Source organism: Anoplophora glabripennis, unplaced genomic scaffold (assembly GCF_000390285.2).
Source record: "Anoplophora glabripennis isolate ALB-LARVAE unplaced genomic scaffold, Agla_2.0 scaffold721, whole genome shotgun sequence".
Classification (NCBI taxonomy): domain Eukaryota; kingdom Metazoa; phylum Arthropoda; class Insecta; order Coleoptera; family Cerambycidae; genus Anoplophora; species Anoplophora glabripennis.
The window spans coordinates 111,689-127,229 of NW_019416849.1; the positions used below are offsets into that span (position 1 = coordinate 111,689).

The 15,541-nt window shown below is 34.1% G+C and overlaps 3 protein-coding genes across 3 annotated transcripts in view; 2 read left to right on the top strand and 1 right to left on the bottom strand.

Annotated features, from left to right (window-relative positions):
* The first annotated feature begins 283 nt into the window (after window positions 1–283).
* Window positions 284–5,583, top strand: LOC108909982 (ubiquitin carboxyl-terminal hydrolase MINDY-3 homolog). Its single transcript, XM_018714463.1, has 8 exons — window positions 284–481; window positions 571–707; window positions 758–1,099; window positions 1,158–1,308; window positions 1,419–1,556; window positions 1,608–1,767; window positions 1,822–1,981; window positions 4,993–5,583. Exons 1-8 carry the CDS (start codon window positions 376–378, stop codon window positions 5,137–5,139), a joined length of 1,341 nt encoding a protein of 446 aa, XP_018569979.1. The 5' UTR covers window positions 284–375; the 3' UTR covers window positions 5,140–5,583.
* A 4,372-nt stretch (window positions 5,584–9,955) lies between these two features.
* Window positions 9,956–12,117, bottom strand: LOC108909983 (transmembrane protein 134). The gene is made up of 2 exons (XM_018714465.1): window positions 11,731–12,117; window positions 9,956–11,672 (listed from the first exon to the last, which is right to left on the bottom strand). The coding sequence occupies exons 1-2, from the start codon at window positions 11,922–11,924 to the stop codon at window positions 11,324–11,326; spliced, it is 543 nt and encodes a 180-aa protein (XP_018569981.1). The 5' UTR covers window positions 11,925–12,117; the 3' UTR covers window positions 9,956–11,323.
* Window positions 12,118–12,358: 241 nt separating this feature from the next.
* The window catches only part of LOC108909991 (histone-lysine N-methyltransferase eggless), a 28,942-nt gene continuing 25,759 nt past the window's right edge, over window positions 12,359–15,541 (top strand). The window contains exons 1-6 of the mRNA XM_018714475.1: window positions 12,359–12,876; window positions 12,926–13,414; window positions 13,463–13,624; window positions 13,686–13,871; window positions 13,926–14,247; window positions 14,307–14,503. Coding sequence (XP_018569991.1) covers window positions 12,594–12,876; window positions 12,926–13,414; window positions 13,463–13,624; window positions 13,686–13,871; window positions 13,926–14,247; window positions 14,307–14,503 — 1,639 coding nt within the window. The 5' untranslated portion in view covers window positions 12,359–12,593. The remainder of the gene's footprint in view (window positions 12,877–12,925; window positions 13,415–13,462; window positions 13,625–13,685; window positions 13,872–13,925; window positions 14,248–14,306; window positions 14,504–15,541) is intronic.

A 15,541-nucleotide genomic window follows, 5' to 3' on the forward strand; every position in this document is an offset into this window, starting at 1 on the left:
ATGCATGAAATAGATATTTTCACAGAGTAATTTGAAAAATGTATTGAAATAATGGTAACTTATGAGACTAATGTGCTAGTTTTATTTTTAGATTGCTATAACAGAAGAGAGGTTTTGTAACGTCATTAAAAAAATATATTTTCGGTCTCCTTTATTTTTATTACTATTTTGGATTCGTGGAACGGACGATAATAATTAATCTGGTGTATTTTTATTTGCGGTTGTTCCCATAGTGACGACAGTTTTTCGTTTTTTCTTTCTAGTGTTGGTAGTATGAAGAAAATAGTGGAGATGTCAATTTATTATAACCTTAAATATTCATAAAATATTGTAACAAATTATAAATTTAAGAAGTTTGTGTGTATTTACTTTGCAATGGCGGAAACTTTACCTTCTGCCATTGAGCAAGAGTTATTAGGCATCAAAAATTTATTATGGGGGAGCGAGATAAAGACAGACATTTTCAAAAGGTGGTCACAAGGTAAATTTTTGTAATTGCGCCGCATTTGCGCGTTATTTGATTTTTAAATTTGCAATAGTCGAATTCACAGAACTCGTTTCAATTTTTAGGTTTCTATTTCAGCGGTAATGAAAAAAGTGCTTTGGAACAGTCGGAGGGAGGGCCCTGTGCAATAATTGCCCCCGTCCAAGCCTTCATAATAAAAAACCTGCTCCTAGAATACAAAGATCTATCCTTTAGGGAAAAAGTAAGTCGGCATTTACGCCACGATGAGAACCTAACCCGAAACCTTTTTAGGTCAACCTCGAAATACAGAACCATTTTCTGATCAATGCTCTCAGTGAAATCTTGGGACAGTGTACCAGCCAAAAGTATTACATAGTTTATTTAGATAGTACGTTTAGTGATTCCGTCAGTGCGTCTGATTTTAATGGGGACAAAAATGACAATTCCATGCTCGGTTCCCCCAAGAGCCTCTATTCCTCTCTAATTACAGACCCCCTCAGGTTCCACGAAGAGTTGAGGGTGCATTGTTTCCATTGCATGGACGACGTCGTCAAGTATTATTTCGAGAATATTGAGAAACTCAAAGCGCAGTACGGCGTCCTCCTGTTCTTGTATTCTGTGATAGCTTCCAAGGTTTGTCTGCATTCCACGTAAAAAATTAACACGTCCGAAATTGATTGTATAATTTCAGGGTCTGGAACAAGTAAAATCGGAATCGGAGACCCAAGACCCTTTAATAGACGAGACTTATGGTTACGGTAGTCAATCTCTTATCAATCTGATGATCACCGGGAGGGCGACAACCTACGTATGGGACCACGACCAAGACGTCGGTGGATTAAGTAAGTAGCACGTTCCATTTAACGATTTCAGTGAAATTTAACCCCTCTAAGGTGTTAGCAAGAGTCCGAGAGTCTTATGTTTGACGTTTGAGTGACGTTCGATCTTTTAGAGCTGCGGGGTATCGAGAAGCAGAGCCAAATAGGATTCATAACGATAATGGAGTATCACAGGTTCTGCACCGTCGGGTCGTTTTACAAGAATCCCATCCATCCAGTGTGGGTGGTCGCATCGGATACACATCTAACAGGTAAGAAACGATGCGTTTTCCACATAGAAAATCCTAACGATGCTTCCGCAGTCCTTTTCAGTGACGAAAGGAAGCTCGTAAGTCCGGAGACGAAAAGCGAGCAGGCCCGGAGGGTGTTCAAGAGCTTCGACCCGGAAGGCAACAATTTCATCAGTTCTGATAAACTCCAGGACGTCCTGCGTGCTCTCGATCTCGTCAGCGAGTTGGAGTAGTAAGCGGAGACGTTAAAATGCCTTTTTGAGATAACCTGTACCTTTTTTTTCAGCGTAAATATAATGAAGAAGAAGATGGACGGGGAAAATTTGGGAATCATTTTGTTGCACGCTTTCATGGACGAATTTTTTCCTAAGGAGGAGTCTTCCACTCCCGATATGTTTACGCTGATACATTACAATGGTCTCGCCCAGAGCAACGTTAAAGGACAGGTAATAAATATATTTTTTTAAATATGCCTGGATGTGTTCGATGCAGTGTGATGAAACTTTAGTAAATTATTTAATTAATTAAATTGGTTGAATTTGGCGGAGATAATATAGTCCAGTTACTCAGGGTTTGACTGAATGTGGGGAATGCCTCAAGGAACAAAACTTATATAGTGCCGAAGTGTGCTTTTGCTCTGGGGGTGGTTCCAACCCCTTCTCAGGGATGGAAATTTTTACGTCCAAAATAACCACAGGAATCGATAGAGGAGTCAATTTTAAGTAACAAATGTTATATAAAGTTTTTTGGATAATCCAATATTTTCCGAGTAATTCGTCATTGAAAATGTTGATTTTTTACTGAAAAAGTGCTTGTTTTCGGACAGTTCGCAAATAACTCTGAAACCATTGGATTTAACGAAAAAGTTGTAATGAACAAAAAGAAAGGTAATAAAAAAACAAATCTAATGGCTTTATTCTGTTTTGCTCTAATTGCAATATAAACCGAGTTATGAATTTTTAAACATTATTATATGTTGGCTAAAAACTAAATTGGAACCAGTTAACGTTAAATAACGCCAAAACCATAAATAAATATTAGGAAAAAAACTATTTGAACCTTTTTTAAAGTACTTTGAAAAACCTTTAAAATGAGCTGTTTTAAAAGTCTTTAGAATCAAAATTAACGGAAATATGATCGAAATAACATGATAGGCTCATTTTTTTTAAGAAAAGATTAATAAACAAATCAGTGCCTTTGGCGACAGAATTAAAATTAAATGCAATCCATTTACAGATTTCTTGATTTATGTTCTAAGAATATGTTCTGGGTCTTTGGCTCACTTACAAAGCATGATTTCGAAAAAAAAACTTAATTTTTGAAAATGTAAATTTTTCAAATTTTTGAAAAAAAATCGATTTTTACGCTGTAACTTAAAAATTAAAGAGTGTACGAAAAAATACAAGAGTAAAAAAATTTAGCTTTATTTTTGCTGAAGATTTTGCTTTAATTTTTTATTTCTCTAAAATCGAGGGGTGTGCCACAAGTACTTTTTGGTGTACGTTTGAGACATTATAATTTAAAATTACTTTAAAAATACAGAAATTATCTATTAAAGTATAAAACTTACCAAATTCTTTGGTAAATTACAAAAATTACAAAAAGTATGTAAGAAATTACAAAAAGTACATATTAAATTACGAAAAGTACAAAAAGTACTCGATAGAGTACAAAGATTTTTAAAATTATTCTTTAAAATTACTGAAAGTACTTAAATAAAAAGGTCTGATTGAAAATATTTCATTCAGTTTTCCTAAAAACATCGTAGGGACATAACTAACATTCTGTTTGCCTACATTTACCTACCTAGATACTGCTGAAAAAACAGTTTGTTCATAGTGAAAAATAAGTTTACGTGTTTTACGTTTACGATTGTACCAATTGGTTTTTCAAACAGCACACGTGTGGCGCACGGCATCTATTTTGTTATTTAAATACCTAATAATATTATTAAATACCTAATATTATTTTCTATAAAAATAAAATAGGACGATAGGACGAATAGAGTTCTTATTTATTTGATATTATTGTTCATGACCAAAATCAAGTAAAATTTTTTATTGTTTTTACCTTCACTAGAATAATTCTGGCAACACAAACTCTCATTTTTAGCTAAAATAATAGTCCAACGAAATTACACTTGGAGAAAAAAAAATTGTTACCTGGACTTTTATAAGTGGAAATGGTAAAAGGGCTTATAAATCTAAAAAAATAAATGCGTGAGCAGGGGCGGCGGAGGGTTGATTTGAGGGGTTGAAAAGTTATGAAAAAATGTATATTTGGGATTTCTGGTGAAAGTTGACGTCAAACAAAGAAGTATCCAATACAAAAGTTGTAGATCATGCAAAAATCGACAACTTTTGTAGAGGTCACTTTTGAACATAACCGCAAAATTTCTGAGAAAAATGCGAAAAACTGTTTTTTTCTGATTTTTTGTTTTTTATTTTCATTTCCGTAAAAATAATTTAATTTTGACGAAACTTGGTGAAAGTATACCTTTCTCTGTCTTAAATAACCTCAAATTTTTTTAGATAAAAAAATGAAGAAGTTTTTGAGATATTCATTTTTTCGGCCTGAAACACCTTTTTTTTTTCAAGGAAAAATTCTACTTAAAAAAATTATCGTACAGAGTTCTGCCGGTAATCATTTTTTTTGCTTTGACATACTTTTTGGGGAAATAAAAAAAATTTGTAATCACAGTTCAAAAACATGCTCAAAAGTGCAAAAAAATTAAAAATTACTTGCAGCAATGAATTTTTTAGTAATTGTTGATAATTTGTTTAAATTACAAAACATTCAAAAACTGATTACACCATTCAATTCTACGGAAAAAAATAAAAAAAAACTGTGTCTCATTGTTTGACCCAAAACTTTATTTTTGTACAGTATTGCTATAAACATCTAAGTCGAATTACAAATGCACAAATGATCAATTATCTTCTACTCTTTCAATAATATTTTTTCATTTTATTTTCGAAAGAAGGGGTATTTTTCAAGGGTTGAAAAGTTGCAATCGATAAAAAAGATTTTTTAATAAAGAAATCAATTTTAATTTGATAAAATAAAAAATTTATTATTTTCATCCAAAGGGGTGGTTTTTAAAGGTTTTTCTGGGTTGACAATTTGGGATACATTAAGTTTCATGTTAGATAGCACATGAAATTACTCATACTGCACACATAAAAAAGATTTGATTACATAAAACACTTAAATTTGTATTTTTTCTTTTTTTTTTCGATAAGGGGTGTTTTCACCCCCTAAGAACAAAAAGCACACCTAGTGCATATATAAGTTTTGAAGTGGGGGGTAAGATGAGCATAATTCTTAATTTTGAAAAAAATCGACGCAATTATAAAAAATTCGGAGGTATTACTATGTTTCCAACTACAGTAACTGGGTTAACATTAGTTATTCAAAACTTGATCGCTTTGTAGCATGTTAAACAATTTTTTTCCAGGTGCAGTACCACATCGGTTCGGCCATCTTACTGGAGTCCGATCTGAAATCCGTGTGCGAATCGAACCCCATGCTGACCGTTCTCCAAACAAAGTGGCCAAACATAGAAGTAAATTGGTGCGACAACGTCACCCCATCCCTGAACTGATTCCCCCTTTTCGGTTTGTTTTCTCTCGTCATCCTCCTATTTAATATGCATTTATCCATTACTATATTTGTTGCACGGACGTTACAAAAAACTGTGTACGTATATTTTGCGGAATATTTCAGAAACGTGTAATTGTATTTTGTTTTCATTAAATTTGTATTGTCAGTCCCCGAATCGCTTTCCGTCCTCGGACGGAATGTGTAGAGGAATTTTTTTTGTTTAAATTGTCGCGCTTGTAAATCCGACGTTCTAGGGCGTCTCCCCCCGTCATTTGGCGTTTTCCAGACAATGTAATAAATTGTATAGGTGTTTAAATGATTCGATAAACTTTGATAACTTTTGTAAGTACAAATTGTGTAAAATATGACGAAAAGATATTAGTTGAATTAAAATTTTGTTACTGTATATCATGCTTGTATTTTAAGCCAAAATAATTAAAACATGTTTCAGATTACAGTTTTCATTTTAATTTAACGACGACCCAGTTCCCTCTGATGTAAAGGCTTAGGAATAAATAAAAATCATGCAAATGGCATAATTGGCGCCCAACGTGGGGCGCCAATTATGCCATTTGCATGATCTTTATTTATTTAGGGTTACAAAGTTACAAGGCAAGTTATGGAAAATATAATCTTTACACAGAAAACACGTGGCGACTCGCCAGTGGTTCTTTATTAACTGATTCAATTGGCTCTTCTCCCTCAAGCATCGCGTTGCCGTTAACGATTGAGCTGTGGGTCATCTGAACATCTGTTTTAACACTATTTATTTTGAAAACGGTAATTTTTTTAACGAAAAAATGTACACACTGATGATTGAACATATATACAGGGTGTTCCAATTCAAACTTCCTGCCTGGAAGATATCGGAATTAAAAAAAAATCAAAAAAACCAGAGATGTTGATTTTGAAAAAGTGGAAATAATTAGTTTGTTCTACATAGTCCAGTCATTGAAGGTAAAATACGGCGTTACTGTACAATTTTCCCAAACAGCACCGATTTGCACCAAAATTTGGATTTAGGTTCTACTTGTCCTCTACTTTTTATTTTTTAGGGGATGAAAACTACCACTATTCGAAAATAATTATAGAATTGTAGATTCAACGTCGATTCGTGTAATAGGTTGAAATCATCTTTAAGTAATTATGATGAATTGAAAATTGTCAATCCCTAAAACCACCCCCTATGACTAATCATTAAAAAATAATGTTGAAAAATATTATTTAGCAACTTGGAATAATTTAATCATATAGTGATATTAAATTAAGATTTCTTTACTGCTATTTATGTATAAGTTTCAACCCTTATAAAAACAATAGTCCAGGCGGTATCTGTTTCGGGTTGGGTAAAACGCATATGATCGGAGATTATTGCTTTAACGACTTCTAAATAACATCAGAAATGATAATTTTTCTATACAAATAAAAAAAACGTGGGCTTAATTGTTATTGCAAAAAATTATAACAAAAATAGCAAAAAAATTCATTTTTTTCTTGGATTTCTCGCCGACTACTAAGCAACTATTCGTTTTAGACAAAAATGGAAGAGGAAAAAAAGTTTTGTAATTAAATTTTGAACAAGATAGAGTCGGTTGCAATTCAAAAAAATAATTATTGTTGTTGCAAAAATCGGAAAAATCATTTAAAAAATTGCAAAAATGCAAGTTTATTTGTCAATTTTTTTCAGACACTTGAATAATACCTAGGATCTTCATACTTTTCCTAATTAAACTTCTTAGTACGTAGAATCATCACACCATATTTCATCCAATTCGGTTTGACAGTTTTTACATAATAATTGTTTAAATTTTTTTTTGTTTTAAATTAAAAAATTTTCAAAATCAAATTTCTAAAAATCTAAAGCCTTTGAATACTTGAAAATTTCCCTCCCCACAAAAAGAAGAGCTCTCAATCTTTAAAATGATTTTTGGAAAATTTAAATCGGACGCTTAGGTGAGCCGTGGTGATTGTTTAAACATTTTCGCAATTTTCACGCTTATAAACAATTGCAATAATTTAATGTTTTTTCAATTCTTTTTTTGTTTTAAAATATGGTTTGAAAGTACTCGGAAAGACGAGTATTTAAAAAAAAAACCTGATGATCTGCCCATTATTGTCGGAGTTATAGCCCATTAAAGTTAACCCTTATTTACAGCAAACTATGAGTATAAGGCCTATTTTTTGAACTAATAGGTCTGTCATTCCGAGTACTTTCCAGATATAAATTTTCAAAATTTGCCATCATGGGCGTCCCATTTAAAATGTCACTCAAAGATATTCAAGACCGCGTGAAATCAATGAGGTATCAGTGGTGGGGGGAGCGAACACACAGCTACTCCGATCTGAATTCTCGAGTTCAAAACTGTGATGCTCGGAAAAATTTCACTTATCTCAGCTTCTAATGGACCAATTTCGATGATCTTTTTTTAAATCGATGTCTCGCAACTTAAAAAATTCAATTATCATATTAAATGTAAATAAAAATTGAAATAAATATTTTAAAATTTGAAAAATCATGAAAAGTGTGTACTGTTTATTCAAGTATCCAAAAGATTCTTATACTTTTTTATATAAATAAAAAATAAATATTTTAAAAGTAAAGGAAAAAAGGAAAATTATAATTATTCACAATTTATGCGAGTAATAATTTTTGAAAGATTTTTAGAACTAAAAATTAATACCAATTTTCAGTTTTTTATTTAAATAATTATTGTTTAAACAATTTTATAATATTTAAATAAACTTACTAGTGCCTGGTGCAACATGCAAACATTTTGGTCGTGAATATTAATATAGTAAATAAATAAACATAATAAATTAATCATTTTTTAAAGTAACTGTTTATCGGCATGTCAAAAGTCCAATAATTAATAATAAAATTTAGTTGAAAATACGATAACTGAATTTTTTAAGTTGCGAGACATCGATTTAAAAAAAAAATCGAAAATGGTCCATTAGAAGTTGAGATAAGTGAAATTTTTCCGAGCGTCGCAGTTTTGAACTCGAGAATTCAGATCGGAGTAGCTGTGTATTCGCTCCCCCCACCACTAATACCTCATTGATTTCACGCAATCTTGAATATCTTTGAGTGACAATTTAAATGGGACGCCCGTGATTGAAAATTTTGAAAATGACAGTGCTTTGCCAGAAGAGGATGTATGGTTTCAGCAGGATGGTGCTCCACTACATTATGCCATAGCTGTGCGTGATTATCTTAATCAGAACTTTCTAAATTACTGGATAGGACGCAGAGGTTCAATTGAGTGGCCTCCCAGATTGCCAGATCTAACGCCCTTAGATTTTTTCTATGAGGACATTTAAAGTCAAAAATTTATACAACATAACCGAACTCACTTGAGGAGCCTCGTCGGCGAATTGTTGAAGAATGTCCTCAGAAAACGCCCAAAATGCTTCGAAATGTTCATTTGAATGTGAAGGAAATATTACTTTATGGGAGCGGAGAGAAACCAATTTGAATATTTAATAAGTAACATTCTTTCATTCATTGGTATTTTGTCTTATTCGTTAAAAGATGATTTTATTGTCGTATCCAATACAAAATTTAAAAAAAATGTGTCATGAGCAAAATTGAAAAAGCTTTAAAATGAGGTGTCGCTCAACTATGACGCCATTTAAAGTTTAAGGGTATTTCTTACCCCTGTCTAAGAGGTAGTTTCTGATACACCAAAACTTAACAATATCTATGTTTCCATTGAAAAGAAAGTCGACAGTTTTTTTTGTTTTTTTTTTTCGATATTTTTAAGGTGGGAAGTTTTAATTGGAACACCCTGTATACGAGTTTCCTTGAACAAAAAAAAAGTTATTTATGATAGGTTGCGAAGTATTAATTTTGTATTTGGGAAATTAGAGGTTTTCTACGAGTACCGGTAAGTAAAAAAGAACGCAACTATGCATCAAATAGTATTTTATCAAAAGCTGCTTCGAAATATTGTTAAAGTTGGCAAAAAAAGGAGTACAAATTCTGACATTACGATAAATTAATACGACTTCTATAGTAGAAATATGCTTCGACCAGGTTTGTGTATACTATAGGCCAGGCGTTGGCAAGTAATTTTAGGTGGGGTCCGGATACTTTTGAAAATTTTTAACGAGGTCCAGAAAAAAATTCATATTTCTTATTTTTTATTTTAATTTGGACTCGAATTTAATCTGCTTACTAACCATTAAAAACTCAAAACACACACAATTGTAAAATACTAGAAAAAATGATAACATTGGCACTTAAACGTAAAAAATATTTTTTAAATAATTTATTCGAGTAATTTATACTTTCAAAAAATTTTTGGCGGTCCAGTATTTTACCTTCTGTGGTCCGGACCTGGACCGCGGTTGCTATAGGCAATTAATCATAAAACCAGACACACAAAATATCAATAGTCGTTCGATTCTGGACGTCATATTTGCCTCTGGAAGTATCGGAAGCCGCAAAAAAGTGTTATATTGTTACTAATTTCTCAAAAATTTGCGAGACCACACAATGCAGCTTATAATAAACAGAAGAAAATTAAGAAGAGGTTTGGCGTATTTCGTAATTTAAGTTAGGAGATCAGACGGGACCTACCAAACGATATTTTTCATATTTTGTAATTGAAGTTAGGAAATCCTAAAACGGCTCAAAATAGTTATCCAACTGTATTGTTGGTATGTCTTGGCTTAGATGTTCTTATGAATGGACGCAAATAGACATACTTTCTTTAAAAAAATGAAGCTGGAACCCTCTGCAAGCTACAAAAAATCATCAAGACAATGAAATAGGCTTAAGACATAAGAAAAATTAAATTTATTGAAACGTTTTTTATAGTTATACAGTGACACATAAGTAAAAAAGACTTGGCTTACATATAATGTTTTTAAAGCTCGAATTTCAAACTTATATTAAGTGTTACAATTTATCCTACTTTAAATAGCTTAAAGTTGAATTATGAAAATAATTTACCTAAAATTAAATAAAAAAAAAAATATTCACAAAACGCAGTCAAAAAATAATTTCCTTTGATTTCAAACAGTCAACTGTTACCTTTCTTGCATTGCATTACATAATTATTTAATTTGGAATCTTTTTAATACTAAGAATATATCTTATTTTTCACCGAAGCCGTATTTTTCTTCTCCATGGATCGAAAACGAATTCCGACACCAAAAACATTTCCGACTACTTTTTCTTTACCCGAGTGGTGCCGAGAAAAAAATAACGACTTCAATAAAAAACTTGCAACAAAACCCTTCACGAAAGGCATCTAGAAGTTCGTAAAAGCATGTATTATTCCTTAAGCTGGCGTGCTAAATATATTCACCTTTGGCATAAAAAAAAATTTTTACTCTCCTCGCATAAAAAGTAACTTTTCAAAAAAGTCGACCTTTCGAGTAGAGAAACTACTGGTGACAGAGTGGTGAAGCTACTCGGAGATATGTAAAATACATAATCATTTGCCTCCACTACAGTTTTCGTGAGAAAAGCCAATGTAATCAAGTTTGATTATCGATCTGCGGCAAGTAAACCAGAACCAGTAACCTTTACGTTTAAGGATCTTAAAGAACAATAATTCACAATGCTTGTATAGTAGGCTATGAAACTGGAAACAATTGCTAGATTTAAACAATGAGTATTTAGCATGGCAAATTTGATTTGTACGAGTCTAGTCATAGCCCACTACAATCAAGAGCAGTAGTCAAAAACAACATTATAATGTACGAGCTACTAGACTATGGATTTTCCCCGCCTCTATATTTTGAGGTATTTGAACAAGTTACAATTATTTTTGAAAAAAAATTCTCATTGTAATACAAATTTACAAGCGATCGTCAACTTAAACTGCCTTCAAAGGGCCACAAATCAAATCATTTGTGTTCAAATACCCCAAAAACGGGGGCGTGGCAAATTTTATAGAATCAAACAACTTGGGGATTACATCAACAATTAATTTCCGATCATGAGATGACGGACATATGGTAACGGTTTAGAAGTCCAATACAAGAATATGATTCATCCGGAGAGAGAAAAACGCTAACCTTATTAAGTCGATTACGAAAATATTGCAATCTCTGTTACGATACATTCAACGTCTGTTAATGATAACCTTAAAAACTTACCACATAAAAACAAGTAAATACACACTCATAAAAATGCTTTAATAACCCATTTTACCTGCCTCGGTGAAACATTTCTACGTGAACAATGGTAGATTGTGAAAGTGGTACCCCCTCTTCCCCTTAGCCGCCAAATAAATATACACGACGTGATACGCCCCCGGCACAAAGCATATGAACCCCGCCAGCAGAAACACAGACCCTTGCAACCCTGAGTTGGGTTCCGATAACGTCACGGTACCAGTCGCTAACAGACCTATGCCTATTATTAGTAACGTTGCTGCTGCCAACACCATTCGCCAGTTCTCCCTTACTTTAGGGTGCTTAAAGCAGGATCGGTGCAAGTTCTCTTGACTAGAACAGTCGTAGTAGTCTTGTATTAATGAGTCACTATCTCTCGACGCATCATTCGCCAGTTTGTAAGTTCTAAAATGAGAGAAATATGTAAGGGACGTGAAGGCATATCGAAAACGCATTGTTTTACCGTCCGTTCTCAATATTAACGTTGACATGGTCACCCTCTCCCAATATATTCCTACTGGTGTTAGAAACTGGTGATCTGGGACCTGTGGACCCATATACCTTTATAGCTTCGTCAGTTTCTTCTTCGAAAGCATCGTCTATCGAGAATCTCTTCTGCTGTCGACCACTGCCTGACAAGGAGAACTGGGATGACATTTTCTCGAGGTTAAGGGGCCTAAAAACACTGCGATTTTTGTTTTTTTTTTAGCGAGATTCAGGTCATTTTTATGCGGCCATTGATCAATTACGAGAATTTAATAACAAATTAAGGACGGAAATCTTTAAAAGGCGTGGAATTCTGACACTGAAAAGTAGTTTTGTTGAAATATTCGGTTTTGGTTTATTGTTGTTTATTTGTAAATGTCAAGGGTAGGGGGAGCTCCTGTCAGAAGTGGTTCTTAACTTGGATATTATTTTCTTCCAACGAACTGTAGATTATCAATTAAGAAAATATCTAAAACACAAAATATTTACAAAACATAATCAATGTTTTTTGTAGGGAATATAATTTATATAAATATAATATAACTGATTATACAAACTTTTCCCCCACCCTTTTGTAACAATGGTTTGCTTCTGTACTAAAAGGCAAATTTTTTGTTTTCTGCTGAAAGTATTTTGTTCAATTAAAATAATAATTAAAATAAACTGCAAGTGACACAGTACTTAACAAAAACAATTGAATAAAAGTCTTCCACAGAACACATAAGATAAAGTATTAAAAAATTAACACTACATTTTAGCGGTAATTTTTGAGGTTATGTTTATACAACAAAGCTTTTGAATAATTTTGTATCAAAAGTAAATTGTTGCTCAACAAAAATCATGGATATGGAAGAGGATGATGCTATGGAAATCGAAGATAATTTACCTGCCGCGCCCATAATCGAACGTAAGTCGGACGACTTTTCGTTTACGATAAATAGTTCATCTACACCAGAGACACCGAACGAAAACCTAATCTTGGTTGAGCCAACAAGCGAGGCCATCAAAATTGTTGACAATGACAATGAAGACAATACAAAAGCAGATGAAGTAAACCCCACCAGCCAAAACAAAGATCCTGACGTCGTCGTATTAGATGATGACGACGACGAACCGATGAAAGGTAAAACAGACTCCTAGTTCAAATAAGTCTTAGATCACCGATGTTTCAGATATTTCCACTACTAATGAAACAGGGGAGCCTCCAGTGAAAGAAATAATAGACCTTGTGGATAAACCGCACAGTATCCGATGTTTGAATTCTGCGTGTAACGGCGCAAGTTCGGATTTCTTCCCGGCCCCAGACTTTTGCTTGTCGTACTACCGTGTGAAAAGGTCCAAGAATCGCAGAGAAGAGATCTGCGAGGACTGCTATTCCAAATCCGTCCAGGATTTCGATAAGCTTAGCACGACTCTCAAGGAAGGCGAATTGATACTAGGTGTAGATTATCCTATTATAAATGAGACCTTACAAATCGAGGACAGCGATGACGAGGATAATGACGGGGAGGATTTGGCCGACTATATCAGTAAAGAAAATTTCGATTTTATCTGTCAGAATATCGACGACGTTTTGCAGGAAACTTTGGTGCAGTTGAAGGTAGAAAGCCAGTTTGAAAAAGAGACGGAGTATTTAAAAAAGGAGTGCCTGAAAGTGGAGGGTATGTACAAAGTTTTTATCGGCTAGATGGTTTATACATTTTTTTCAGAGGATTATACCGACTTGACCCATAAAGTTAAAGAAATAAGGCAAGTGCTGGACGGAATCCAACTGAATTTGTACAACCAGTTCCGGCCCGATTTTCGATCGTTAAAAGGTCTGTCAATCACCGATGACCACACGCAGTCTCCGAACACGATCATTAAAGTTGGTAAGTACGAAAAAAAAGGTAACGGTAACTTTAGAAACCACTTATTTTAATTTTCTTTTAGACGCGATTCCAGAGAGTCCAAGAAAGAGCGCCCGCATCCACAAACCTGTCTCCTACGTCGAATTAGACGATCCCGGCAACTCCAACAGCCCCAAAGTCCCGACGCCTAACGAGAAATCTCCCGAATCCGAACCGCCCAAGGACCTACCCCCGATTTCCCCGATCGAACGGCTGCCGCCTAAAGTCGGTGAGTGAGTTAACGCCTATCGTATGCGTTTGGTATGACCATTTATCGTTGCAGGGGAGATCTACTACATCGTGCGAGAGAATTCGCAAGGTTCCTGGATACGTGCGCGTCTCCAAGCTATCATACCCGCCGGTTCCACCTACAACGGTCAGGCTTACGACACGACGCACTACAGGCTGATCGAGCTCAAGCAACAGAAGGAACGACTGCTAACGGGCAAGAATATGGCCTACATGACTTTCAGCAAGGTGCGGCTGCCGGTCGGCACGAGAGTGATTTCCGTTTTTAAAGAACTGGGCGAGGCTAAAAAGCCGAGGCACGACCCGTTCTATCCCGGTATCGTGGCAGAGCAACCTGTCGAGGGGAACAGGTACCGGTAAGTTGAAAACGTCGCGTAGTCTCGAAAGAACGTTTTTCGATAATTTTCTTCTACAGGTACTTAATATTTTTCGACATCGGCTATTCCCAGTACGTCAGTTTCAGCAGCGTACACTTGGTGATGGAGGTGAGCACGAACGTCTGGGAGGACGTTCTGGTTGACTCCAGGGGCTTTATCAAGAAGTACCTCGAGTGTCAAGATAGACCGATGGTGAAGATGTATAAGGACCAGACGTTGAGGGTCGAATATAACGGTGAGAATAAAATATGCTTTTCTAAAAAAGTCGACATTTTCGTTAAATTTTCTGTTGACATGTAGGCCAAGCAAATTAAATTTTTACTTGAAAAAGATCCTATCCGCGAGATTATTGTAAAATTGTCTAAAGGAACATAATACAAGACATCTCTCATCTCGTAGGTCAAAAAATTTTATTAGTTGACTTTTCTCTTTAAACAAATAAGTGCGGAAAACAGTTTTTTCACTTTGCAGGGAAAACCATCAATTTTAGCGAAAAGTGATTCTCAGACAGCTTGAAGGGAGTAAAATTATCTACAAAATGAGACTTGTTAAATTAAAATCGGTTAATAAACAAAAAAGTTATTGCAAAAAAACAGGAAAAGTGCCCATTTTTTAATTTGTTTATAACTATCGCATTTATTGTTAAAATTTTATAAAACCTATGACAAGTTGAGGGTTTTGTCATACTTTAAAAGTGTGCCAAAAGTGGGCGCTGTAGGTGCAATAGTTTTTGCACAATAAGAATTTTTTTTGAAAATATCGTAGCGCAATTGTTTATAAACATTAAGACTTGAATTTTTCGCAAAATAAAGTTTATGAAGTAAACTACGATTTCCCGTGAATTGCATTGAAAAATGTGGAAAATTAACGACTCATGAGCCCTTTAAAGAGAAGGTACTCGCTAAGTAAACTGTCTGGCGGCTGGCAGCGTGTTGGTGGGGGAAGCTTGTCCAAGAGAGTCGCGCGCGCAAGAAAACAAATCCAAAGTTCAAATTGATGCGCGCTGTAAAATTTTGCAATATCTCGGCTTCTATTCATCGTTTTTTTATTTTAAACCGGGGTAGCCCGATGAAAAAATAAGAATGGGCATATTTACGAATTTGTAGAATAGCCCTGACCCCAGAAAAAATGCATCTTTTATACTTAATTTTTTTTAATTTACAAAAATGTCACAAAAATTATTGTTAAACGAAATATTAATTAAAATTTCAATTTCGGAATTATTTTACTATTATTAAATAAATAAATGAAGCTATCGTTCATTTAAAAAGTT